Source organism: Meriones unguiculatus, chromosome 17 (assembly GCF_030254825.1).
Source record: "Meriones unguiculatus strain TT.TT164.6M chromosome 17, Bangor_MerUng_6.1, whole genome shotgun sequence".
NCBI lineage: Eukaryota > Metazoa > Chordata > Mammalia > Rodentia > Muridae > Meriones > Meriones unguiculatus.
This window is the reverse complement of record NC_083364.1, coordinates 36,328,806-36,356,031: the sequence shown is the minus strand read 5'-3', so window position 1 is coordinate 36,356,031 and position 27,226 is coordinate 36,328,806. Positions and strand designations below refer to the sequence as shown.

Below are 27,226 nucleotides of genomic sequence, written 5' to 3'. Positions count from 1 at the left end.
ATGGCATGAACCCACCAAGTTTCCAAGCATAGCTTCTTCCTCATTAACAAAGCTTGTGGAATAGCCGTGATCTCATTTTACTAGACAGCGTAAGGATATTTTTGTTCATACGGGCAGGGAGGCACGGCTTCCTTCAGCTTTCCACAACTGGAAACTCTGACATTAAAGAAAGCTTCAAGGGTGTTGTACAACAAAGGTGACTTTCACTCGGAGACTCACGTAGAAGGAATCACGCAGAGCAGAGCCAAGGGGGAATCCAATCGCAAGCTTGAAGACTGGTGAGGTGAAATCCACAGTCGGGGCAAACAGCTGCCTGTCTCCAACTTGAGACCCGTAAGGGAATAGGGAAATGCCTAGGCCAGGACAGAAGAAAGACAGAAAATTTCTTTACCTCCCTTCAGGTTCAGAAGGATCCTGAGAGAGCTTCCCCTAAGCAGCCCCTCACCTTGTCCTCTCTTCTGAAAGGAGCCCCTGTAGGCCCCAACTCTTTGTTCTGCCTCTCCGTACCTATGTAACACATCTCCTTATTTATTTCTCAGCTGGTACCCCAGCATCCCTCAAGTTAGGGCACCCTGACATAACAGTCCTGCCATGAGGATATCTCCATAAGACAGATATTCTCTGACCAGGAAGTCAGAACGACTAACCGGAGAAAAGACGAAAGTCCAAAACAGTGATGACTTGTCACTTAAAGACCTTTTCATAAAATGGAACTTGGTCCCTACAATGGTATTTCTCCAGGAAAGTTTAAAGACCTCCTAGAATTTCCCTAGGCCACCCTAAATGTCCTTGAAGTACAGTTTAGGAAACCTTGTCCCAAGTGTCTCCCAAATAGAACTCTCTACTGGCATGGCCTTGTTTGGCTTGGCACAGACTCTTGGCTTCCTGGCTGATGCCTCACTTGACCTTCCCGAATTTATCCGCACCAGCCATCACTATGCAAACCATTATCCTTCCTGATTCCCTTACCCACGTGGTTCTGGTACACACCAGACTCCTACTCACCACGCTCTTCACGTTACTCCCAGCGATCGCAAACGTTTCAGAGCTCTCCATCCCATTCAACACAAGGACTAGCTTTTCACAGCTTTATTCTAGCTTCTCAGACCACCTGACCTATCTAGGGTACTCTCCGCTCCCCTAGCTCTCACCAGAAAGCCTCCTGTTCACCTTGACCTCATTTCCACGTTCCTTGCAGGTTTATGACTGTTTATGCCTACCTCCTGGCCTTTCATCTTTGGAACAGTTGATTGGTCCCTTCATTGTTCCCCAATCTCCATCCTCTCAGCCCCATGCAATGCACAAAAGAGCCTTCGGTACCCAGGTTTGGTTCTGTCCCATTGTTCCCTGAGATCTCTAATCCCAGAGAGCAGAAGCTGAACGTAAGCAAGCAGGCTGAGACTGAGTATTCGTGTGTCATCTCTCTAGAACCTTCCTAATGCTGTGACCCTTTAGTACAGCAACTCGTGTTGTGGTGAACCCCAACTAGAAAATTATTTTCGTTGCTACTTTATAACTCTAATTTTGCTACTGTTATAAATCATAATGAAAATACCTGTGTTTTCCGATGACCTTAGATACCCCTGTGAAAAGGCCATTCAATCCCCAAAAAATGTCATGACCCACAGGTTGAGTACCAGTGCTCTAGATAGACAATGGGGGGAAAAGGTGGAATGTTCACGGCCTTGATGGGACAGAGTAGGAATCCAAAGAACTGGACCCCTCGGCTACACACAGAGACCTAAATGGGCAAATGCAGCCTAACAATGACAGCTACAACCCTTCCGTCTGGCTCAGGTAGAAGGCAGAGGGTTCTCCCTTATTGGCATCACTTACCTTGATCTGATAGGATGGGGGGCGGGGCTACTGTTGACCTGGGGACTGTGGTTGTGCTGGGAGTAGTAAGGGTCGAGGAGGTTGCAGAGAGTGATGTGCTTTTGTCATTGTCTGCCCTCGTGGTTGTTCCTGAACACATAGGGGGAGAAGGCATGAGGGGGGGATTATATATGAGAGTCACTAAAAATGAGGAGAGACAGCTAGGATGTTTGTCTTTCTACCGGTCAACAGCCAGTGTCTCTGTGTGCAAGCACAGGAGCAGACAGAAGGAATAGAGGGTTAGTCACCATTCACCGTAGGGACCCTCACCTCACCCTACCTGCGACGCTAAGTAACTGATTCACCTGAGGAGGACGTCCCATGAGAAAAGGCCTCTGTCACAGTGGGTCCGGGCGAAGAGGATGAATGGCTGTCGGTGGCCATCCCTGTGAGGACGGTGGTTTGAGATGAGCTGGAGGTGGCCATGCTTTCAGTCCGGGAACTCTGAGAATATGTGGACGATTGCTGAGTAGAAGTGCTATGCAAGGACATCGTTGATTGTCGAGCTAGAGTTGTGCTTGAGGCTCTTGATGTGACAACACTGAGACTCCCACTTACAGGGGTCTGCCTTGTGTTGACTGAGGTGGCTTCTGTGGGGGTTGTACTTGGAGGTGAGCTACTTGTGCTGGAAATACGTGGAGTAGTTGTTTCATCAGAAGAGGTTGTTCCCTGGGAAACAGTCCATGTCAGCGAGGGTCCACTTGCAGAGGATGAAGGAGTTGATGCGGTCACCTCTGTGGGGCTGGTGGTTGGAGGTTTGCTGCTGGTTTCCATGCTCTCAGTGTGTTGGCTCTGAGAAAGTGTTGATGATTCCTCAGTAGATGTGATGGGTGTTGACACTGTAGAGTGTGAGTGTGGAGGAGATGTCATTGAGACTTCTGTGCTGGTTGTTGAGCTTGGAGTAATTCCTGGAGTTGTGTTTTCTGGAGCAGAGTCTGTAGAGGGTATTGGGTTGTGCATGTCTGGTGTGGTTGGAGACATATTGCTGACACTAGAAGCAGATGGGTTGGTTGTTTCATATGGAGATGATGTCACTTGGGATCTTGTTGGTGTGGGAGTTGAACCACTTGAAGAGGATGAAGGAGTTGATGTGGTAACCTCTGTGTGGCTGGTGGTTTGAGATTTGCTGCTGGTCTCCATGCTTTCAGTGTGTTGGCTCTGAGAAAGTGTTGATGATTCCTGAGTAGATGTTATGGGTGCTGACACAGTTGACAATGTCTGTGGTGAAGATGTCATGGAGACTTCTGTGGAGGTTGTTGTAGAGCCTGGAGTAATCCTTGGAATTGTGTACGCTGTGTCTGCTGAGATGGTTTCTGTGGAGGGTGTAACTGAAGGTGAGCTGCTCATGCTTTGAGCATGTGGGGTGGTTGATTCATCAGGAGAGGTTGTTCCCTGGGAAACAGTCCATATCCAAGAGGGTCCACTTGAAGAGGATGAAGGAGATGATGTGGTCACCTCTGTGGGGCTGGTGGTTTGAGATTTGCTGCTAGTTTCCATGCTCTCGGTGTGTTGGTTCTGGGATATTGATGATTCCTGAATAGAAGTGATGGGTGTTGACACTGTAGAGAGTGTGTGTGGAGGAGATGTCATTGAGACTCCTGTTCTGGTTGTTGTTGAGCTTGGAGTAATTCTTGGAGTTGTGTTTTCTGGAGCAGAGTCTGTAGAGGATGTTGGGCTGTGCGTGTCTGGTGTGGTTGGAGACATGTTGCTGACACTAGAAGCAGATGGGTTGGTTGTTTCATGTGGAGATGAAGTCACTTGGGATCTTGTTGGTGTGGGAGTTGAACCACTTAAAGAGGATGAAGGAGTTGATTCGGTCACCTCTGTGAGGCTGGTGGTTGGAGGTTTGCTGCTGGTCTCCATGCTTTCAGTGTGTTGGTTCTGGGATATTGTTGAGGATTCCTGAGTAGACATGATGGGTGTTGACACACTTGACAATTCCTGTGTTAAAGGTGTCATTGAGGTCTGTGTGTTGGCAAGTGTAGAACCTTGAGTAACTATTGCAGTTGTGTGCCTTGTGTCTGCTGAGGTGGTTTCTGTGGGGGGTGTACTTGGAGGTGAGCTGCTCATGCTTTGAGCATGTGGGGTGGTTGATTCATCAGGAGAGGTTGTTCCCTGGGAAACAGTCCATGTCAGTGAGGTTCCACTTGAAGAGGATGAAGGAGTTGATGTGGTCACCTCTGTGAGGCTGGTGGTTTGAGGTTTGCTGCTGGTCTCCAAGCTTTCAGTGTGTTGATTCTGAGAAAGTGTGGGAAATCCCTGAGTAGATGTGATGGGTGTTGTAGAGAGTGTTTGTGGTGATGCTGTCATAGAGAGCTGTGTGGTGGCAGATGTAGAACCTTGAGTAACTATTGCAGTTGTGTGCCCTGTGTCTGCTGAGGTGGTTTCTCTGAAGGATGTACTTGGAGGGGAGCTGCTCATGCTGGGAGCATGTGGAGTGGTTGATTCATCAGGAGAAGTTGTTCCCTGGGAAACAGTCCATGTCCAAGAGGGTCCACTTGTAGAGGATGAAGGAGATGATGTGGTCACCTCTGTGGGAATGGTGGTTGGAGGTTTGCTGCTGGTCTCCATGCTCTCAGTGTGTTGGCTCTGAGAAAGTGTTGATGATTCCTCAGTAGACGTTATGGGTGTTGACACTGTAGAGTGTGAGTGTGGAGGAGATGTCATTGAGACTTCTGTGCTGGTTGTTGAGCTTGGAGTAATTCCTGGAGTTGTGTTTTCTGGAGCAGAGTCTGTAGAGGGTATTGGGTTGTGCATGTCTGGTGTGGTTGGAGACATGTTGCTGACACTAGAAGCAGATGGGTTGGTTGTTTCATGTGAAGATGATGTCACTTGGGATCTTGTTGGTGTGGGAGTTGAACCACTTGAAGAGGATGAAGGAGTTAATGTGGTCACCTCTGTGTGGCTGGTGGTTTGAGGTTTGCCACTGGTCTCCAGGCTTTCAGTGTGTTGGTCCTGAGAAAGTGTTGGAAATCCCTGAGTAGATGTGATGGGTGTTGTAGAGAGTGTTTGTGGTGATGGTGTCATAGAGATCTGTGTGGTGGAAGTTGTAGAACCTTGAGTAACTATTGCAGTTGTGTGCCCTGTGTCTACTGAGATGGTTTCTGTGGAGGGTGTAACTGAAGGTGAGCTGCTCATGCTTTGAGCATGTAGGGAGGTTGTTTCATTAGAAGAGGTTGTTATCTGAGAAACAGTCCATGTCAGTAAGGGTCCACTTGAAGAGGATGAAGGAGTTGATGTGGTCACCTCTGTGAGGCTGGGGGTTTGAGGTTTGCTGCTGGTCTCCATGTTTTCTGTGTGTTGGTTCTTGGATATTGTTGAGGATTCCTGAATAGATGTCATGGGTGTTGACACACTTGACAATTCCTGTGTTGAAGGTGTCATTGAGGCCTGTGCATTGGCAAGTGTAGAACCTTGAGTAACTATTGCAGTTGTGTGCCCTATGTCTGCTGAGGTGGTTTCTGTGGGGGGTGTACTTGGAGGTGAGCTACTTGTGCTGGAAATACGTGGAGTAGTTGTTTCATCAGAAGAGGTTGTTCCCTGGGAAACAGTCCATGTCAGTGAGGGCCCACTTGAAGAGGATGAAGGAGTTGATGTGGTCACCTCTGTGAGGCTGGGGGTTGGAGGTTTGCTGCTGGTCTCCATGCTCTCAGTGTGTTGGCTCTGAGAAAGTGTTGATGATTCCTCAGTAGATGTGATGGGTGTTGACACTGTAGAGTGTGAGTGTGGAGGAGATGTCATTGAGATTTCTGTGGTGGCAGATGCAGAACCTGTGTTTACTGAGGTGTTTTCTGTGGGGGGTATTGTCGTAAACATGGCTGGTATACTTGCAAGTGAGCTGCTCGTGCTGGAAGCATGTGGAGTGGTTGATTCATCAGGAGAGGTTGTTCTCTGGGAAACAGTCCATGTCAGCGAGGGTCCACTTGAAGAGGATGTGGTCACATCTGTGGGGCTGGTGGTTTGAGATTTGCTGCTGGTCTCCATGCTCTCAGTGTGTTGGTTCTGGGATACTGTTGATGATTCCTGAATAGAAGTGATGGTTGTTGACACTGTAGAGAGAATGAGTGGAGGAGATGTCATTGAGATTTCTGTGGAGGTTGTTGTAGAGCCTGGAGTAATCCTTGGAATTGTGTACGCTGTGTCTACTGAGATGGTTTCTGTGGAGGGTGTAACTGAAGGTGAGCTGCTCATGCTTTGAGCATGTAGGGAGGTTGTTTCATCAGAAGAGGTTGTTATCTGAGAAACAGTCCATGTCAGTAAGGGTCCACTTGAAGAGGATGAAGGAGTTGATGTGGTCACCTCTGTGAGGCTGGGGGTTTGAGGTTTGCTGCTGGTCTCCATGTTTTCTGTGTGTTGGTTCTTGGATATTGTTGAGGATTCCTGAGTAGACGTGATGGGTGTTGACACACTTGACAGTTCCTGTGTTGAAGGTGTCATTGAGGCCTGTGTGTTGGCAAGTGTAGAACCTTGAGTAACTATTGCAGTTGTGTGCCCTGTGTCTGCTGAGGTGGTTACTGTGGGGGTTGTACTAGGAGGCGAGCTGCTCATGCTTTGAGCATGTGGGGTGGTTGATTCATCAGGAGAGGTTGTTCCCTGGGAAACAGTCCATGTCCAAGAGGGTCCACTTGAAGAGGATGAAGGAGATGATGTGGTCACTTCTGTGGGGCTGGTGGTTGGAGGTTTGCTGCTGGTCTCCATGCTTTCAGTGTGTTGGCTCTGAGAAAATGTTGACGATTCCTGAGTAGATGTCATGGGTGCTGACATAGTTGACAGTGTCTGTGGTGAAGATGTCACTGAGACGTATGTGGTGGCAGATGTAGAACCTTGAGTAACTATTGCAGTTGTGTGCCCTGTGTCTGCTGAGGTGGTTTCTGTGGGGGGTGTACTTGGAAGTGAGCTGCTCATGCTTTGAGCATGTGGGGTGGTTGATTCATCAGGAGAGGTTGTTCTCTGGGAAACAGTCCATGTCAGTGAGGGTACACTTGAAGAGGATGAAGAAGATGATGTGGTCACCTCTGTGGGGCTGGTGTTTGGAGGTTTGCTGCTGGTCTCCATGCTTTCAGTGTGTTGGTTCTGGGATATTGTTGAGGATTCCTGAGTAGTCGTGATGGGTGTTAACACACTTGACAATTCCTGCGTTGAAGGTGTCATTGAGGCCTGTGTGTTGGCAAGTGTAGAACCTTGAGTAACTATTGCAGTTGTGTGCCCTGTGTCTGCTGAGGTGGCTTCTGTGGGGGGTGTACTTGGAAGTGAGCTGCTCATGCTTTGAGCATGTGGGGTGGTTGATTCATCAGGAGAGGTTGTTCTCTGGGAAATAGTCCATGTCCAAGAGGGTTCACTTGAAGAGGATGAAGGAGATGATGTGGTCACCTCTGTGGGGCTGGTGGTTGGAGGTTTGCTGCTGGTCTCCATGCTCTCAGTGTGTTGGCTCTGAGAAAGTGTTGGTGATTCCTCAGTAGATGTGATGGGTGTTGACACTGTAGAGTGTGAGTGTGGAGGAGATGTCATTGAGACTTCTGTGCTGGTTGTTGAGCTTGGAGTACTCTTTGGAGTTGTGTTTTCTGGAGTAGAGTCTGTAGAGGGTGTTGGGCTGTGCGTGTCTGGTGTGGTTGGGGACATGTTGCTGACACTGGAGGTAGATTGGTTGGTTGTTTCATGTGGAGATGATGTTACTTGGGATCTTGTGGTTGAGGGAGTTGAACCACTTGAAAAGGATGAAGGAGTTGATGCGGTCACCTCTGTGAGGCTGGTGGTTTGAGATTTGCTGCTGGTCTCCATGTTTTCAGTGTGTTGGCTCTGAGAAAGTGTTGATTCCTCAGTAGACCTGATGGGTGTTGAAACTGTAGAGAGTGTGTGTGGAGGAGATGTTATTGCGACGTCTGTGGTGGCAGATGTAGAACCTTGAGTAACTATTGCAGTTGTGTGCCCTGTGTCTACTGAGGTGTTTTTTGTGGAGGGTGTTGTCATAAACATGTCTGGTATACTTGCAAGTGAGCTGCTCATGCTGAGAGCATGTGGGGTGGTTGATTCAACAGGAGAGGTTGTTCCCTGGGAAACAGTCCATGTCCAAGAGGGTCCACTTGAAGAGGATGAAGAAGATGATGTGGTCACCTCTGTGGGGCTGGTGGTTGGAGGTTTGCTGCTGGTTTCCATGCTTTCAGTGTGTTGGTTCTGAGAAAGTGTGGACGATTCCTGAGTAGACGTGATGGGTGTTGACACTGTAGAGAGTGTGTGTGGAGGAGATGTCATTGAGACTCCTGTTCTGGTTGGTGTTGAGCTTGGAGTAATCCCTGGAGTTGTGTTTTCTGGAGCAGAGTCTGTAGAGGGAGTTGGGCTGTGCGTGTCTGGTGTGGTTGGAGACATATTGCTGACACTAGAAGCAGATGGGTTGGTTGTTTCATGTGGAGATGATGTCACTTGGGACCTTTTGGTTGTGGGAATTAAATCACTTGAAGAGGATGAAGGAGTTGATGTGGTAACCTCTGTGAGGCTGGTGGTTTGAGGTTTGCTGCTGGTCTCCATGCTTTCACTGTGTTGGTTCTGGGATAATGTTGATGATTCCTGAGTAGATGTGATGGGTGTTGACACTGTTGACAGCGTTTGTGAAGATGTCATGGAGACTTCTGTGGAGGTTGTTGTAGAGCCTGGAGTAATCCTTGGAATTGTGTACGCTGTGTCTACTGAGGTGATTTCTGTGGAGGGTGTACTTAGAAGTGAGCTGCTCATGCTGGGAGCATGTGGGGAGGTTGTTTTGGGGGAAACAGTCCATATCAGAGTGTTTTGACTTGTGAAGGATGAAGCAGTTGTTGTGGTCACCTCTCTGAGGCTGGTGGTTTGAGGTTTGCTGCTGGTTTTCGTGCTTTCAGGGTGTTGTTTCTGAGATAGTGTTGACAGTTCCTGAGTAGATGTGATGGGTGTCGTCACAATTGACAGGACATGTGTTGACGTTTTTGTTGAGAATTCTGTAGTGATAGATGTGGAACTTTGCATATCCACTGGTGATGTTTGTCTTGTGTTACTTGACATCATATCTGTAGAGGCTGTTGAGGTGGACGCTTCCGTGTACTGAGTTGTGCTGGTGGTGCTGGGAAGAGAAGAGTATGGCTCCGGTGTTGTTGCTAGAGATTTTAAAGAAAACAAACAAGGTCTTTATCACCCTGCAGAGTTTAGTTCAGTGAAATGAAAGTTCATCCCAATTCTTTCATACATCTAACAATCTCTTAAACTTCTGTACAGAGTGATTTCTGTAAGATTTTGTTTATTTAACCAGAGCCATAAATTCTGCTCACAGGCACATACCAATTAACTGATAAATATCAGAGTAAGTAACTTGGGATGGCATTTTGCTTCCATTATAGATATTTTTGTAAGACAGTAACATCTCATGGATCCCATGAACCCTCTGTTTTCCTCATGTTAAACTTGGAAGCCAAGAACCATATGCCACAGTCCACAACACCACATAATTAAGATATGCACACAGATCATGTCATCAAAACCTTTCCAATTATAGCTGTGTAGGAGGGTAGGTTGAGCAGCATAGCAAAATCCTGTCTCACTGGGCTTCAACCCACCTTGAAAAGTCCCCCAAAATATTTTGTTAGTATCTTTTATAATGAGAAGGGGGAAAAAAAAACATCAATATAATCGTGGGTCCAGCATGTGGCAGTTGTATTTATCTTCAGCAACATAGGTGGAAAATATTTTAGGGTTTCTTCTTTTTCAGAAGAAGAAGAAAAAAAAAAGAATTCAGAAAGAGAGAAGTACCCAGGGCCTATGAAAATCATAATGTAATGAGATGAAAAGAAAATCACAACAGAGGGTCAAAGGGTGCCCCTATTCACCCCATTTTATGTATGAGCAGTGACCTTTCTCTAGAATTGTATGTGGTTTGCAAGAGTCTTTCAGGACAGCATATTTTCTGGTAGAAAGTAGATATATATGCGAACAGGATGGGGTGGAAGTTTTGTAACTTCCATGCCTGGGTAAAGTATACAGCAACTGCTTAATGTTCAAAGCATGCTTATGTCCACTCATGCCTTTGATTTTCACAACATCTGTGTAAGTAAGGGTCATTGTTCCCATTTTCCAAATGAGAGAATAAAGGCTTCTCACAGACCTGACTCTTTCAAAATTTCCAGCTCTTCATCGGATGCCAAGGCTATTACTCAAGTTCCTAGCCTCTACCTCAGAGTTCTCCATGTCCTTCACTGCCATGGTGGATGTTTAGGCAAAGGGACACCACAGAGCTCAATGTGCCAGACTCAGGAGAGAAAGAGGAGGAAGCTCAGGAATGTGAGTGGAAGGGCAGCAGCAAGGAGTGGAAAGTGCATAGACCTGAAGAAGTCACTAGATGTATTAAGAGGTCTTATGTATTAAAGAGTATGGCCACCAAGATGGAGATGCTGCTGTTTTCTGCAAGGTGCCATTTGGCAGCTGCTGAGGTGGCTTTCCTTCACATGGTACGGAGGGGTGTCGTGTGTCTCCATATCGCCAATTGTTGGTTGCTCTGCCGGCAGGGAGCTAAGTGCTAGGAGGATCTTGGGCTTGTCATCTCTATGGCTCATCATTGACTTTATATTTGGAAACACTTGCCCTTCCACATCTGCTCAGATACTTGAAGGTCAGACAGCCCTCAATGCCTAGAGCAATCTAAAAGATGGTCTGTTGTATCGTCTTACTGCTGAATGGTTGTAATAAAGATCTTCCAGCTACTCACTATCTGGAGCGGGAAGTGGAGGGCAGAAGTGGAGGGCGCAACTTCTGGGCAGAGAGAGGGATGCAGGGAGAAGAAAGCAGAACCAAGAGAGCCAGAGGCAGACATGGCAGGAAACTGATGGACAGGAACAGGATGGAGAGGTAAAGAGCTAGCGCCGTGGCAGGTCATAGGTTAGAATAATCGGGATAAGTTTAAACAGTAGCTAGAAGACTGCCCCAGCGAAAGGCCTAAACTTTAAACTCTATGGAAGACTCTGTGTCCTTATTAGTACCACTGGTGGTCCAAGGAAAGCCCCCGCTGGAGGCAATGTGAAAATTCTAGAAATCAGGGGACGGGAACAGTGGTTAAGAGAACCAGTGTTGGGTCCCCAAACTCCACATCCAACAGCAAAATCTCCAGTGACTTCTGCCCCAGTGGATCCAAAAACCTCTGCTCCCTGCAGTCTCTGGCACTCCCATCCACCCCTCCATACACAAACATGATTAAAGATCATGACTATAAGCCAGGCAGTGGTGGCTTTAATCCCAGTACTCGGGGTGCAGAGGCAGGCAAGATCTCTTATGAGTTCGAGGCCAGCCTGTTCTACAGAGCAAATTCCAGGATAGCCGAGGCTACGCAGAGAAGCCCTGTCAAACAAATAATAATAATAAATAGAAACCTTTAAAAATATTCTAAATATTGAGAAAGGAGGGGTGGACAAAGGAAGTTGGATTTGAGCACTGCCCAAAATATGCCTAACTACTCTAGTGCCTAAATCAATACTACTAAAATATTTTCTAAATTCCTAATCAAAAGATTTATCATGACTAACCAAAATGAGATCACTCAGAGCAGTGAATATGCTAACTTTTCATGGGCTTCTTAAGTGTTTAGAACTCTGTCGCACACGTTCAGGGACTCCTAGCAAACCTGTCAATAACATAAATGAATGTTTTTTCAAAATCCTGCATCACAAATGTCCCTCAATTGAGAAGGTATCATCAATTTTGTGCCCCCACCCTCAGGAATTTAGAAATAAAGATTAAATGTTAATATATCTGTCATGATTGGAAGTGGCCAATCTTTTTTCTTTTTTTTTAATTGAATTTTCCTTAAAATGGCCCTAAGAGGTACAAACCAGTAGAGACATTTCCCTCACCATGGTTAGAGAGTAGACTGGGGTAGAAAGCAGTCATCTGGGACACTGTGCTTCCTACTGCGCTGAGGAGCCAGAGCTAGTCCACAAAACTGTCCTAGCTCAGAGGTTCAGAGAGAAATTCTCTGGGGGGAAAGCCCTGGAAAATCAGTCAAACCAAAGAGGTGCAGGCTTCCCACAGAGAAGCCATCTGCTCAGCACTTGGAAGGCTGAGGCAGGAGAATCTCAGGTCCCCAGGGAGTTTGAAGCCTACCTAAACTACATAGTAAAAACTATCCAAACCCCCCGAAACGAAGGAAAATAAAAATTCTCAGAGCTGAGAGTGCAGCTCAGTAGTAAAACCTGTGCTTTTCAAATTCAAAACCCTAGGCTACCTGTCTCGGGACTACTGTGAGCAAGACGTCTCTGACTTGAGGGTTTCTTCCATGAGACGAGAAAGCTAAAATGAAATCTGCAGTTGTGAACAGGGAAGGGAAACTCCAGGAGGAGAAGCTAACGTCCTGGCTCCAGTGGTGACTCATTGTTCTTGGATGACCATAGTCCCCGTTATCCTCAGGGACTCCATTCCAAGGATCTGCTGTGTGCCCGGAACCTTGAACAGTATCCAATGCGATAATGATTTTTTTTTCCCTGTACACACACTATGTTAAAGTTTAATGTATAAATCGGGCATAAAGAAGAGTTTTACAACAATAATAACACAGAACAGCAATGATAACTTTGGTACATTATTTAAAACCGGTGAATTATTCAGTTCTGGAGTTTTCCATTTAATGTGCTTAAGACATCAATCAACTATAGGAAGATATTATCTTATAGCATTGTTCTTTTTTAAAAGTGAATGGAACTTCTCCTTTTTCCTCGGGCTTGGCGTGGGAAAAGGAGCATTAGGAAGGCCAGGCCGCTCCCGTACCAGCTTCCAGCCTTCAAGCTGTTTTTTTCAACCTGAGTGCCTACAGGTAGAAAGGCAGTTCTCAGAGAAACGACTCGCCGAGAAGGCCTTTAGGTTCCCATTGCAGTTCTTAGAGTTGCTCCTGCTTCATTCTCTCCCTCCCCCCATCTCTCTCCATCACACAGGAGCCCAGGTCAGTCTCAAATTCACAGTCGTCCTCTGGCCTCCACCTCCTTGGTGAATTAGAGGAGTAAGCCACCACGCCCAGCTCCTCTGTCCCCTCCTTGAGAGCACCGTTCCGCCTTTCAAGCGAGGGAATTTCTGAATCAGCTCTGATTTACACAAATCAAGGGACTCACTCACTTCCCAGCCTGGGAACCTTACCAACAGCAGCCGCTTTCTGGGGAGCTGTCTACACCACCGTAGGCAAAGAAGTGGCCTGAACAGCAGAGCGCCTCAGTGCACGTTCCCATGGGGGCCCTGAGGATCGTGTAGTTTCGACTTTACATAATCTCTTCCAGCATTTGCAAGAGAAGACTGCTTTGTGGCTGATTTTACAATGCTAATGTAGCCTTAACGTTAAAACTGTACAAGGACAATCCAGAAAGAAAAACTACGATGAATAAATCTTGGTAATAACATCCACAGAAATATCCTACATGAAATGTTAGTAAGCCAAACCCAACATTAGATTTTTTTTTGTTTTAGAGTATATTATGGATAAGCTGAATTTAGACCAGAAAAGTAAAATAAATGTAAGACCTAATGAAAAATCACCATATAAATCAAGAGGAAGGTAGAGGGGGTGTCCATCGAGGGACATAAGTTATTTAAAACCTATGACTTTTTCATGCCTTTCTTTTAAATTCCTAAGGGCCAGCTGTGGTGGTGCACACCTGTAAACTCAGTACTTGGGAGGCCGAAACTGGAAGACTGATTATGAGTTTGATGCCAGCTTGAATAAGATGGAGAGACTTTGTCTCAAGAAAATAAAAGTTCTGGGCTGCTGAAATGGAGCAATGGTTAAGGGTGCTGCCTGCCCAGGACCCACATAGTGGGGAAGAGAAAACTGACTCCTACAGTTGCCTTATGACCTCAACATGTATACCATGGCATGTGTGTGTGTGTGTGTGTGTGTGTGTGTGTGTGTGTGTAGGTGTGTCTGTCTGTCTGCATGTGTGTGTGTGTGTGTGTGTGTGTGTGTAGGTGTGTCTGTCTGTCTGCATGTGTGACATATAAGAAAGCTAACATCTTTTGTTTGCTAGCAACTAGGTTGTTTACATTTATTTGTGTTTGCACAGGTACATACAAATAAATGTAAACGACGTAGTCTCTAGCAAACAAAAGATGTTAACTCCATTATCTCCATCAACAGTATAACATGAAAAGCAATAATGCAGCAAGTATAGGCAAAGTGGTGGAAGTATTTCCTGTACAATCAGGAATCAGGCCAAGAAACCACCAGTCACTCCTAGTTATTTACACTGGAGGCCTTGGCAGGTGCAGCGCAGGAAAAATAAACAGAAGACACAGGATGCAGAATGTCTTTTTTCATATGGAAAGAAAAGAAACAAGCCTCCCCTCACTGGGATCGAAGCTGTGCACTCTCTGATGCCGGGGACCAAACTCAGGTCCTCAGGCTTGTGTGCCTATAGGGACTGAGCTACCTCCCCAGACCTGGCACAATTTTTCTTAATAAATCATACCTGTGCTTGTCCCACATGCTGGTACACATGTATGATACTCCGTGTGTGAGAATGTTTATCCAGGACCCCTGGAGAACAGTGGGCACAATTTTTAACTCCGTATAAAAACATTAATAATGTCCATCAGAAGAATTTATGTGTTGTGTTTGTCATGAGTTTTTTATTATATTATTGATGCAAGCAAGGAAGCTAACATCTATTTTTCATTTGTCAGGACTATTTTTTTTTTATGTTTATTTAACTCATGGCTGGGTAACTCAGCTGTGTCCATGTTGTAAGCTCATTGACTATCTCTGCACATCGTGTTCAGCTTTGTTTCCATTACTTTAGCTCATTTCCTAAACATAAGTTTCTGTGAGTGGAATAACTGGTTAATGCCATAATATAAATTCATGTTATTCATGTTATTGTCAAACTCTTGGAAGAAAGGTCATGCCACCTTGCCATACCATTGTGAGGTTATGGGAGGCCCCATTTCCCAACATCCTCTTCTTCTAGAAGCTCTTTGCTTTGCGTTACTGACTTTAAATCTTACCCAACAGAGCTGTGACCTGACAGTCTTGCTTGTACAGGTTTATTTACAGAGCTTTCTGGTCCTGATTGAGCTACTGCGTGTCTCTCCTGACAACAGACAAGAAGGCAAGAGCTGCTTTGTTTTCATATTTGGGATGTAAGTGAAAGAAAAAAAAAAACAACACAACTTTTCACTCGGTTGGGCCTTGAGAAGGAAGGGTTCCGTGTTAATACAACAGACACTGCACTGATTTTTTTCCGTCTTTCATCACTATTTATACGACACCTCATAAGCCATTTCCTGCAAGGACTGGTTAGCTCTTTGGAGAAATGATTTCCAGATTAATTATCTACTAATATTAGGCAGCCATTCTCAAGTACAAAGCACTTTATCTTTGGTAAGAAAGTGGTCCTCACGAGGTAGGATGGGGATGGGGGTGGCTCCCAAGCATCCTGCTCTTGCGGTGAACCCAGGTTTGGTTCCCAGCACCCACATCAGCTGTCCATAACTCCAGTTCCAGGGAATCTGACACCCTCTGGCTTCCCCGGGGACCTGTATAAGTGTGGTGCGCAGAAACTCAGACAGGCACACACACGATTACAAATACATAAATCATTTTACAAATGATAAGACAAATTGGAATCCCTGGGGAATCTTTTAAAATGTGACCTTGTGTACAGGGGAGGGTGGTTCATGCCTAGAATCCCAGCACTTGGGAGGCTCTGGATTGCCTCAAGTGTGAGGCTAACCTGGGCTACTAGAGGTAGTGTCTGGGCCACAAAGTGAAAACTAATCACCACAAAAAAAAAAAAAAAAAAAGTGTCCTTGAGCTGACACTGAGTCTATTTTTTTTTTTTTAACTTGTGGATGGAATCAGGAATCAGCAAAGTGAAATGATGGGTGTGGAGGTATGATATTATGAGAATTTATCTTACATTCTAAGAGACTCAAACTTCTGCTGGACCTTAAAGCCCAAAGTAATAACACACCTCATTTGAGACTTCAGACTCAGTGTGTGCTCACCTGTTTGTTTAAGCTGCCTTCGAGAGAACAGCGTGGCACCCTACCTAGCCTTGCATCTCCCACGCGATCAACTTTTACAACCCGAGCTAACGCACAGTTGCTATCTTTTTCTGTTGTTTTTTGTTTGGCTGGTTGGTTTTGGTTTTGGATTTTCTGGACAGGGTCTCTCTGGGGCCCTGGCTGTCCTAGACTTTGTAGACCAGGCTGACCCTGAATCTCACAGAGGTCTGCGCAGCTTCTGCTGTGCAGCATAACCTCCCCCCTCCTGTTAATTTTTAATAACGGCTTCCAGATGTCCAGGATGAAGCGCTCTGAGTCACTTTCCATTTCTTCCTCTTCCTTGTCCCCAGCGCTGTAGTCTGGCACCAGCTGTCGTTTCCCCAAGGGACTCTTCTCACGTCCCCCACTGTCTTTGCTGAATCATTTTCACCACCGCGGCCCCCTTCATGGCTCTTCCTAAGTCCAGTTTCCTGTTCCAGGCTATGCTCTGAGTATGGTGTGGGCTTGTTCCTCGGTGGCTCACCTGTTGGAGGCTTGCTTCTCAGTATGGTGGTGAGACCTTTACCAGGAAGGCTCATGGGAAGCCCTTAGGTCACCTGGAAGCATGTCCTGGGAAAGAGTTATGGGACTCCTGTCTCCTCCTCCCCCTCCTCCTCCTCCTCTCTCTGTCTCTGTCTCCCTCTGTCTCTGTCTCTCTCTCTCTCTGGCTTTCTGTTTTGGTGGAGTGACTACTCACCCTCATAAGTGCTCTAACTGTTTTGCCACGGGGTCCTCCCCAGCACCTATATGTTCATTTTAAACTGTGAGCTAAAGGAACTTCTTTTCTTTATCAAACTAACCCACCTCTGAAATTTTTGTTATAGTAATGAAGAGTTGGCTAACACCGTCCCAATAACTGTTTCCCTCCTCCTACTGTTAGGTTATCAGTTTAGAAGGACCAGGAAGAACTGCTCTCTGAAATGGTCTGTGTTGCCTGCCCTGGAAGTACATTGCATCGATCTAGCTGCCACGTAAGATCCATGGAGACTGGTCCTCTCTTCCCACCTGTGATATGACGTGTGGATCAGGATAGCAAAGCAGTTTTCAGAGGTAGGGCATTTGTTGGTGTTTGAGCTTCTTCTGGTGTGGCTGAGTGTCTAAGAATGCTGTCAGTGCATCTGCACGCATGACAGGATTGTTTCTGTAAGAAGGAGTGGCCGCTCCCAAGGCATTCTCGGACTTTGGGTAGTTTAGCGGAAAGCATGTCTCCACGTGGAATCCTTGACCACCAACCTGCTTTTGTGACTCAGTGGGCCACACATTGAGCTGCTCTGTCTGCCACTGGTAGCACGTTTGAACTCTTTGAATGATAAAAATAATTTAACGCCTGCTATTTTCATCATGCTTGGTACCTTATGTCACCAACAGTGGCCCACACTGCACAGTGAGAAAACTAGGGCTCAGTGACTTGCCCACCATCTCCAAAGCAGAGGGACATTTCTGACTATTTCCTGCTTCTTCTTTCTGTGACAGCCAGTGTGAGCTGTGGGCTCTTGCCCCCTTGGGGTGACAAAACCACTTTCTGATGATACATGTGGTACAGCCCCAAACGGAAAAGTTTCGAGGTCCTAAGAGAGGAGAAGTCTCATCCAAAAATGGCGAGGCCATTGGCACCAGCTCTGAGGCAGGGCCGTACCTCATAACCGTATTCCGGAGACCTCAGTCCATGCTCCATCCATGCTAGCCTCAACAAGCTCATGCCTCCCAGCTGTGTGGTTCCTCCCAGGGTGTCAGGGATGTAGAGGTTGAAAGTGAAACCAGATGTCACTCTTTACAGTAGTCCTACGGTGACTCCACAGTCCTGAGGTCCTGAGACGGTGAGGGGCGTGTTGTTGGTTCAGGAGGAGTGGTGGCAGCTGTGGTGAAGATGCTGGAAGGAAACATTCCAAAGGGTGGTGTGTCATAGAAGAGAAAAGCAAACCTTCCCCTTGCGTGCTCTGCGGACCGAGCCTGTGTCTTAGCACCTGCTCTGTTTGTCTTGGGTTGCTCCTGGAACTAGAAGTGAAAATAAACAAAACAAAACCCATAAACCCAACTTCCCATAATGCATCGCTCTCCCACTGTCCTTTTTTTGGCCGGTGAGCTCTTGCAGGGTCACCTGGGAGAGAGTAGAGTCCGAGTAGAAAATCCAACTGTACCGTTTGAGCAGCAAACGCAATGGAAAGTCTGAAGAAGCCGAGAGGGGGGGGCCATCCTCCCATCCTCCATAGGGATATGCCGTGTGCATATCCACCTCAGAACCAACTGACGGGTGTTACATCCACAGTACCCCTGGGGCCAGGAGCTGTATGGCCTGAGAGCTGTGCCCTTCCCAGAGCATGTTTGCTATCGGTAGCCAAAGAACCCAGAAGCAGCCTCAGGCTAGGTGGATATGCCCACCTCAAATGGGAGTCTAAGCGAGACAAGCCAAGATGGCAGAGGCTGGAGGTCAAACTTCTGAGTGCAGAAGCTGGGCTGGTATGTGGAGGCTGTGGTGGGTCTCGGTGCTTCGTGGGTTGTCCTGGAGTTTCTAGATGGTGGGAGAAGCGAGGTGAAAGGACCTCACCCAAGGCAGAACTCCAGGTGGAGAAGCTGCTGGGCTGACTGGCTTTGTTTGATGGCTCCAGCAGATGCAGCTAGAGAGAAGGCTTGAGCCGTGTAGAGTCTGCTTGGAGGCCTGGATTCTGGAAGGTTCTCCTTGATGACACGGACCTAAGTTTTTAAGGTTGACACAAAGAATGTGGGTTCCACTTGCTGATGAGGAGAAATCAGAGCCTGACTTGAGGATGTCAGGATAGCGGTGATAATATTTGAATTGCCCGGGTGCTCTGATCTTCACTGGGGTCCTTGGAATAGAAGAGAAGGGAGAAGGAAGTGATGACGAGGAACAATGGTGACTCCTCTTGTGGCTCCTGCCAGGCACACTTGCTTCTGGAGTCATCTCCCAACATGGTTCTTTCGGAGCAGGATGTGGGCAAGACATGGCAGAATCCAGTGGGTCCATGAAGTAGCTACGAACTGACGTGTAGAGTTATGGCCGACCAGCACCTGCTGTGCGACTCTGGCAAACGATTTGGTTCCCCTGAGGCTTGGGGTATTTATCTATAAAACTGGGACAACGACCGATTCTTGTGACACCGACGAGGCAGTGTGTGAAGCGGTTAGCTCTCCACCCAAGCTCACCAAGTGTCATCGCGCATTGCCTGATTTCTGCATCTCCGCAAGGTCGCTAGGACAGAGGTTGCTTCTTCCCAGGTCTCTGCGCCATCGCCAAGGTGGCATCTTCTGCCTGGCGCCCCATGGGCTCCCGGCTGCCTTGTTATTCCACTGACACCCCGTTCTGTTCATTTTTCAATCCCGGTCTCCAGGACGATCGTTTCAAAGGTCTTTTTAAAGCCTTCACGTTCACCCCTTTACTGAAAGCCCCTCACTGCCTGCCCACATTAGTTACCTAATATCAATACTCCATCCCGCAGCCTGCTGGTCTAGCTGCCTCCTGACGAATCCAACGGGCCAGTCTCTGTGAGATGCTCCGCAAGCTCTTGCCGTGCCGACTCACGCCTGGCACCCCGCCCCCATATTTCTTCCCCAACCATCATCATCCTCAGCTCGTACACACAGCAGTTCCTCAGAGACGCCTTCCTGGACTCAGTCTAAACGAAGCCCCTCACCATCTCCTTCCTCATCACTCCCTGGGAGCATGTCTGCCGTTACTTAATGCCTGTGTGCAGTTGGCCAGATCTTAACAGAAAGCTGGGCCAAGGGCTTGTTTATTCTTCACTGTGCACATGCAGGGTAGGGGTAGGGGCAGTCTGAGAACAATGTCAGGCCCAGGAAGGGTACCCAAATTAACAAATGAATGGATGATGGTTCTCTTTTGCCAGCAATTCTGTTCTTTCCTCCGTGGGTGTGATATGGGATTGTTGGGAAGTTTGTTTGTGGGCAATTGTATGTGGCTAAGGAAACCTGGATTCTTGTCCCAGCTGCCTTACTTCTGGGCCACGTGACCTGAAACAGGTCAACTAAGTTAGACGGCTTTGGGAGGCAAGGACCATGACTTATCCATCTTAGTGTCTAGGGTCACTGGTGTGAGCAAACTTCAGGAAGTGAACAAATAGCTTTGAAGCCTGAATTGCTCCAATCTCCTGAATTAACCACATGGCACTGTTTGGAGTCCAAAGTACAGAGTCAACGTCTGTGAGTCCTCAAACATACACACACAGGGACAGAGCTGCCCGCCTCACGCCAGAGCCCCCTGTGAGCACAGCCACCATCGTTAATGTTTGGGCAGCACGACTGCCCTGTTCCTCCGAAAACATCGAGAAGGCAACTTGTGAGGCGGCAGCAAATCGCTCTCATTTTGGTTCAGCGCCTGAGTAGATGCCAGAGAACGGATGAGCTAAGACGAACAAACAGAAAGACGCACAAGGAAGGCAAAGGTTCAGACTAGGAGGGAGGCTGGGCCTGTAGGTGTCAGATCTGGCCTGGAGGGAAGTGGCCGCACGCGCTGCTCTGTGTGTCTTCTGTGAGGGATAAGAAACCAGAAAACAGACACAGCAGCAAAGACCGTTTCTTTGAGCACAGAAAATACCAACCGCTTCTCAGTCGGTCTTCTCAGAAAAAACCAACTGGATAACAAAGACACAAGCCACTCATTTGTTAAGCAGTGTCCGGGCCATCCTCTCTCAGAGGCCGGCAGGGCATAGAGGACACTGTCCAGGGGAAAGGTCCCCTAGAAACTGCAGTTAGAGTTTAGTCCCGTGGCAGAGGGAGGCCTTCATGGCAGCTCAGGCAATAAGCTATGTTTAGAATAAAGCTAGGTAGTAGTTGCAAGCCAACAGGAAGAATGGATAGTTCCTGGGGTTTATGGACCTGCTATCTAACCAACAGAGATGCCCACTCTATTTCTTGGTTCCATTTTACTCCATGCCTCCCAATTCCAACCCATCAGAAGGATCCCTGTCAGAGAAGCTTGTGTGGCTCCTCTCGATGCAATCTGAATTCATCCTTGTGACAGCACTGCGTTATGGCCCCTTCTGTTAAACCTTGCCATCTGGCACACTGAGACTGTACAGCCGTTTATCTCTGCCTCTGATCCCACTGCTGGTGAGTTCTTCTCCTGTCGCACCTGTTATTGAGCCTGCATCTCCTTGCTTTTCTCAACAGGACCTCCTTTGGTCAGGGGTGGGGAGTTCTTGGGGCAGGGGAATGACAGATGGGCTTGTGAAGTTTTAGTGGTCTTGGCTGCAGGCTGGGGAGGCCTTTGTTAGCCCAATGACAAAATTGGATGCTCTCTGAAAAAAAAAGGCCAATGGGACCGTTCCTCCCACATATCCTGTGGTCATGGATCCTGTCCTCCATCCTGCACTAGCAATGGCCTCCTAGTCAAAGCAGTGATGTCACCTCTGTTACTAAGTCATTGATATATCCTAACAGGGAAGCAAGGAAGTATGCTGCCAGGCTTCCTTCTGAGTCATTCCTGCCAGGAGCCAGAGTGGTGCTTCCTATCTGGTCCATCTCTGTCCTCATCTTCCCAGAACCTTCACTCTGTAGAGAGCAGGCTTTACCAGGAAGGAACTTTTCTGTGGAAGCTCTGAGCTTTCCAGCCGACCTGGAGCCAAAGGCTTCTTCAGAGGTGGCCTGGGCCTGAAGCGACTCTCAGCAGCCAAGCACCGCAAACGTGGCTCTGGCGGGCCTTGCCCTTCTGCCCTATCCCCTTTGCCTTGCTAAAAACGGTTAGATTGCGTTCCTAAAGCTAGCCACCAAGAACTATTCCCTTGTTTGGGTTTTGGTTTTTGAATTTGTTTTCTTTTGTTTTGGCTTGGTATTTGTTTTTTGAGACAGGGTTTCTCTGTGTAGGCTTGGTTTCCTGGACTCGACTTGTAGACCAGGCTGGCCTCAAACCGTCTATTTCTTTGTTTGGCCACTTCTTCCTCATGAGGCTGACTACCAAAGTCCAGCTATCAAGGTATTGAAGCCCAGCAAACAAAAGCCCCCTTTGGCTCACCTAGTTAACACACCCAATTAAGGCTTAACACCTCATCCTAACAGGGGTTTCCCCTTTTCCCTTCATAAACCCTCATTTGCCTCTGGGCCTTCTACATCCTCTCCATCCAGAGGCAATCCTTTGTACCACCCACCCCACCCCCAGGACAAATATCCCTTCCCTCCCTCTCCCTTGTTCCCTTCCCCTTCCCCAGCGCCCTCTATTTCCCTGTCTCTGTCTCTAGTCCCTGCCCTTTGTCCCTCTGGGGCAAATAAATCTCCTTTGTGCTGAGGACTGGGTCTTGAGACGTCTTTGTGCCAATACCACCGTGTTCCTTTACTGTCAGCAGGTGTGAGCAGACAGTTTAGACGCAGACACCTGGGACCTTAGTAGACACCTCAAGGAGCCAGAAGGATTGAAGGGTCCCAGAGCTCCCAGGAGCCTCCTTAAGCAGCTTGCTGACTGGATTTTCCCATGAAGCCCCTCACTGTCCCATCTCCTGCTGTAAGCTTCACTGCTGCTGACAGGAGGGTGGAACCCACCCTCCTGTCATCACAGGACTCCAGGACATGCCACAGTCCCTTGAATCATCCATCTCCATCAGACTCCTTTCCTTCTCTGGCCACGCCGCTCTGTTTTCTCCACCACCTGCACCCTGGATCCTCTCTATAGGACAGAGTTTCATGATCCAAACACTTTGGGGCAAGTGGGAAGTTGGCATCAACACTTTTGAATTGTTTGTTTGTTTTTGTCTTTGAGACAGGGTTTCTCTGTGTAGCCCTGGCTGTCCTGGACTCGCTTTGTAGAGCAGGCTGGCCTCTAACTCACATCACTCTGCCTGCCTCTGCCTCCTGAGTGCTGGGATTAAAGGTGTGCACCACCAATGCCCAGTTGATACCAACCCTTTCAGGGTTGACTTTCAGGAAATATTTAAAAACACCTTTTATTTATTCTTTGACAATTTAATACACCTGCACAATGAATCGTAATCACATCCACACCGAGAGTTGTCATTTGTTTTGTTCGTTTGTTTTAGAATAATTCTCACACTACAGCTCAAGCTAGCCCATACCTAACTCCCAAGCTTAGGCTATCCTCGAACTCACAGTAACACTCTTGCTTCAGCCTCCTAAGTGCTAGATGACAGATTTGAACTCTCAGGTCTGGCTTTAAAAAAAAAGAAAATGCTTATTTTTCATGTGTATGGGTATTTTGCCTATCTAAATGTCTGGCTGTGTACCATATGTATGCAGTACCCAGAGAGGCCAGGAGAAGGTGTCAGGTACCTTAGGCTGGGGTTACAGACAGTGTGAGCTCTGTGAGGGTACAGGGAATTGAACCCAGGATCTCTAGAAAAGCAGCCAGTGCTCTTAACCACTGAGCCATCTCTCCAGCCCTTCAGACCTGCCTCAGGTCTGGCCTTAAGTGCTTGCAGCTTGCTTTCTGCTGGTGTTTTGTTTGTTTTCGTAAACTCTGGAAATTGAACCCAGGGCTTCAGGCTAGTTAGACAAGCGACCTATCACTAAACCACATCCCAAGTGCTAGAGCTGACATTTTCCTTTTTTTGGTTTTGAGACTGGGTATCGTGTAGCCAGGCTGGCCTCTGGGTATATAGCTGAGGATGATTTTGAACTCCAGACCCACCTGCCTCTAGCTCCTGAGCTGGGATTGCAGATAAGTACCACCTTGTCCAGTTACAAGAGTTGAGGTTAAATCACAGAATGTGAAACATTTAAGGACTGGGCAGAAGGTACAGAGTATGCGGGTAGCACAAGCAAGGCCCTGGGTTTGATTCCCCAGCCTCCCCCCCCCCCCAAAAAAAAAAAGCCAAGGCTGGGGATATAGCTGTTAGCGGCGCATTTTACTGAGCATGGAAAAATCCCTGGATTCAATCTCAGCATGTATTGTTGTTGATGATGCTGACGTTCTGAAGCAGGGTTTCTCTGTGTAGCCACAGCTGTCCAGACACTCACTCTACAGACCAGGCTGGCTTTGAACTTACAGAGCTCTGCCTGCCTCTGCCTCTGCCTCCTCAGTGCTGGGATTAAGAATTTAGAAATTTGGGTTGTGGTGTTTACTGCCCTGCCTTGAATACAGAGAGCAAAGGTCTGGAGAGTTTGGATAAAACTTGCACTCAGGACCGGGACAGTTAGCAAGCAAAAGCCAAAGCAACATGGCTCCCGTGGCAACCCTTTCCTCCCAGCTAAGAAAGCCCTGAGCAGCTGCCAGACTCGACCCTTCAGTACTGTTCTTTCTGGCTCCCTCAGGGACTTCCAAGGAGCCATGTCTATCTGGGTCTGGGTTCTGTTTTCATACGTGCTAGTACTCTTTCCCAGGCCTGGGCCACCTCTGAAGACAGTGCTCCCTCCTTTCAGGAGGCATGGGAGCCTGGGATAACTGTTTCATTTGCTCTTTCACAAAACATCAAGGAAAACCAACGCATGCCTGTGGTCTTCATGCTCAGAAGGCTGAGCCAGGAGGATTACACACTCAAGACTGATTTAAGCTACACACTGAGTTACATACCGAGAACCACGCTCTAAGAAGAGAAGGAGGAGGAATGAAAGACTGACTGAGCCACTTTGCCAGTGCCTGTCTCTCACTCCGTATGGGGTGCTCCCTCTAACCTGCTCCCCATAGAGCAGTGCTCTCAGCCAAAGCTTCCCCAGGCCTGTCGAGGTAGGGGAAGAGCTATGACTTTTGACTTTGGACTCCTCACCCTTCCCAGAACACTCAGACACCCCAATGTACAGAATGAAACCCCAACTTGGAGTCAAGCCGGCAGCTGGGGAAGAGGCAGGAAGAAGAAACCTGGTGAACATCCCCAACAGGCCCCGTGCCCACCCCACTCTGAACCCTGTACGTAGCAGACAGAGCAGGCTGTGTAGAGCCAACGCAGCAGCGCAGCTTTGAAATGGCAGGAGGTTATTTTGTCTCTGAGACAGCCCACCGGATGCCCTCAGCATCTCTGCGGCCTCTGCCCGATCCTGGCTTCTGCTCCCACCATTCTCCAAGCCAGCCTGCCTCCTTCCTTTCCTTTCTTCTATGGTTTTCTCTTTTATGTCCAGTCTGCTTTAGTTCATTTACTTCTCATCTGTCTTGTTTTCCGATGTGACAGCTTTGTAAGTTTTTCTTTCCCTCCTGTCCCCAGCTTTTCTGTCTCTTCCCCTCACAGTCCCTCCTCAGCTCTCTCACCTCCTTGCTATGGCTCTGTCACTTTCACTCTCTATGCAAATAAACTTCTGGTCCCCTCTACCATGGGTTCCCCCCCCCAGCCAGGCCACCTCCTGTCCCCAAGACAGCTGTTTCCCTCTGCCTCTGACCCCTCTCTTTGACTATCTTTCTTGTGCTTGCCCCTTTTATCTTGTGTCTTCAACCTTATTCAAAATCTACTCATTCACACTTCTCTCTCTCTCTCCTCCTTTTTTGTCCCCTTTCCTTTCCTCCCCTGCCCCATTACTCTTTCCCAAATGCATCACTTACCGGATAGCCAGAAGAGGCAAGAACACAAGCAGCTCAGACACACCCAGGGAACCCTCCAGTGAGGCCCTCTCATGGCTGCAAAAAGTCCTTCAGGCTCCCTCAGGAAGCTGTACAGCGCAGAAGTGGCCGCAGGAGGAGCAAAGGGGAACCTGTACCTACTGGCCCCAAACAGGTGTATTTTCCTGAAGGGGCCAGAATGAGCACTAGGGGGAGGAGGACAAAAGAAGGCGTGGCCTCATGCCAATCATCCTTGCCTGGTCTTTTCTTTCCTCAGTCCCCACCCCTTTCCCCCACCAGGAAAAAAAAATAATACCTGCACACCCATAGCTCTGCTCTCTGTCAACCTGAGCCAAGTGGGAGGAGGGTAGGAGAGGGATCTGGGGAAAGAGAAACGAGACTAACGGGAAATGAGAGGGCACCTTCCTGCCTAAGGTCCCTGGGACCTCTCCTCCCCCTCCTAGATCTGCAATGGCTACAGCTACTATAGAAGGCAGCTGGGTCGTTTCAGAAGAAAGGGTGGAGAGAGCAGGGAATGGAGAAAACGAACAATGAACAGCACAGAGATAATGACTTTGAGGCGATACAAACAGGATTAAAAAAGTGTGATTTCCAGATACCCTCACGAACATGGGGAGTGACAGCAGCTATCTGCAGTAAGGGGCGGAAGTAGAAATACCCTATAAGGTATTTGGAAGGGGTGATGAGGTTAGACCATCAGTTCAGCATCAGCGTGTGAAACTTGGTGTGTGGCTTCTGTTCCGGACAGGGAAAATGGCTTGAGCAATTTGCCAAGGCTGGTAAGGTTCATGTAGAAACTGGGTGGAATGCTTACCCATAACACAGAAGTGAGGGGTGCCCCTAGAGATTTGAGGGCTTGGACCACCCCATTATGGAATTCATCATTTTAGACCGCATCTCAGAACTGAGCCTCAAGCAAGAAAGGATACGAACCCCGAGGTGTTCCAGCAAGAATTCTGAAGTTGACGGAGGGCTGGTGGGAAAGCAGTACGAAGGAAAATGGGAGGTTTCTCCTTAACCTTCACCACAACATGCATCTCTGCTGCTTGCACCTCAAGGGGCCCTTCTCCAAGTATGGGTGTCTGTGGGGTGACTGGTCCCGGAGCAAGGATAGAGCCTAAGATAAGGAGTTGGCATTTTGGCATTCTAAGGCATAGCCAGCCTTGCCGAGGCAAAGCAGTGGCTGGCAGTTCCACCTCAGAGGACCACCACAGAACACCACTGCAGGCCTAACACATGTTGCCCGTGTGAGTAAGACACCTTGGTGTGGCCCAGGCTGCGCTTTGACCTTATCGTGTAGATGCTGTACTTCACCACAGAGACATGTATGACATCCCAGGTACCCCACCCCCACCCCCGGGCATGAACAAAGTCATCCCATTGTCCTGCAGGAGCAGAGAAGCCATGATGCCACAGAGGGATGTGTGGCATCAGGTGCCTTGGCAGGATAACGGGAAGATGTCACTAAAAACAGTTGGCATAGGTACCTTTGACCTTAGGGGCTGTTCTTTTATGCCAGCTCTTTTTTCTTTTAAGATTTGTGGTTTCATCTTTTATGTGCCTATGTATAAGCCTGTATGAGTTTACATACAGCACAGAAACCTGCAGAGGCTAGAAGAGGGCATCAGATCCCCTGGAACTGGAGTTAAAGACAGTTGTGGGCTGCCATGTAGGTGCTGGGAAATGAACCTCTACAAAAGCAGCCAATGCTCTTTGCCACTGCACCATTTCTCCAACCTCTGTGTCAATCTTGCTCATAGTTCATCCCTCTTAATTTGTCACCTGGGTTTTTGGTTGTTTCCTTTTGATTTGTTGAAACAGTGTCTTGCTAAAATAGCCCAGGCTAGCCTGGAAATC

General features: G+C 47.9%; 1 protein-coding gene across 1 annotated transcript in view; it reads right to left on the bottom strand.

Annotated features, from left to right (window-relative positions):
* The window catches only part of Muc4 (mucin 4, cell surface associated), a 47,741-nt gene extending 22,221 nt beyond the window's left edge, over nucleotides 1–25,520 (bottom strand). The window contains exons 1-4 of the mRNA XM_060370244.1: nucleotides 25,352–25,520; nucleotides 2,181–8,993; nucleotides 1,837–1,965; nucleotides 220–353 (exon numbers count right to left, since the gene is read on the bottom strand). Of these exons, the coding sequence (XP_060226227.1) occupies nucleotides 220–353; nucleotides 1,837–1,965; nucleotides 2,181–8,993; nucleotides 25,352–25,424 (7,149 nt within the window). The 5' untranslated portion in view covers nucleotides 25,425–25,520. The remainder of the gene's footprint in view (nucleotides 1–219; nucleotides 354–1,836; nucleotides 1,966–2,180; nucleotides 8,994–25,351) is intronic.
* Nucleotides 25,521–27,226: the final 1,706 nt, after the last annotated feature.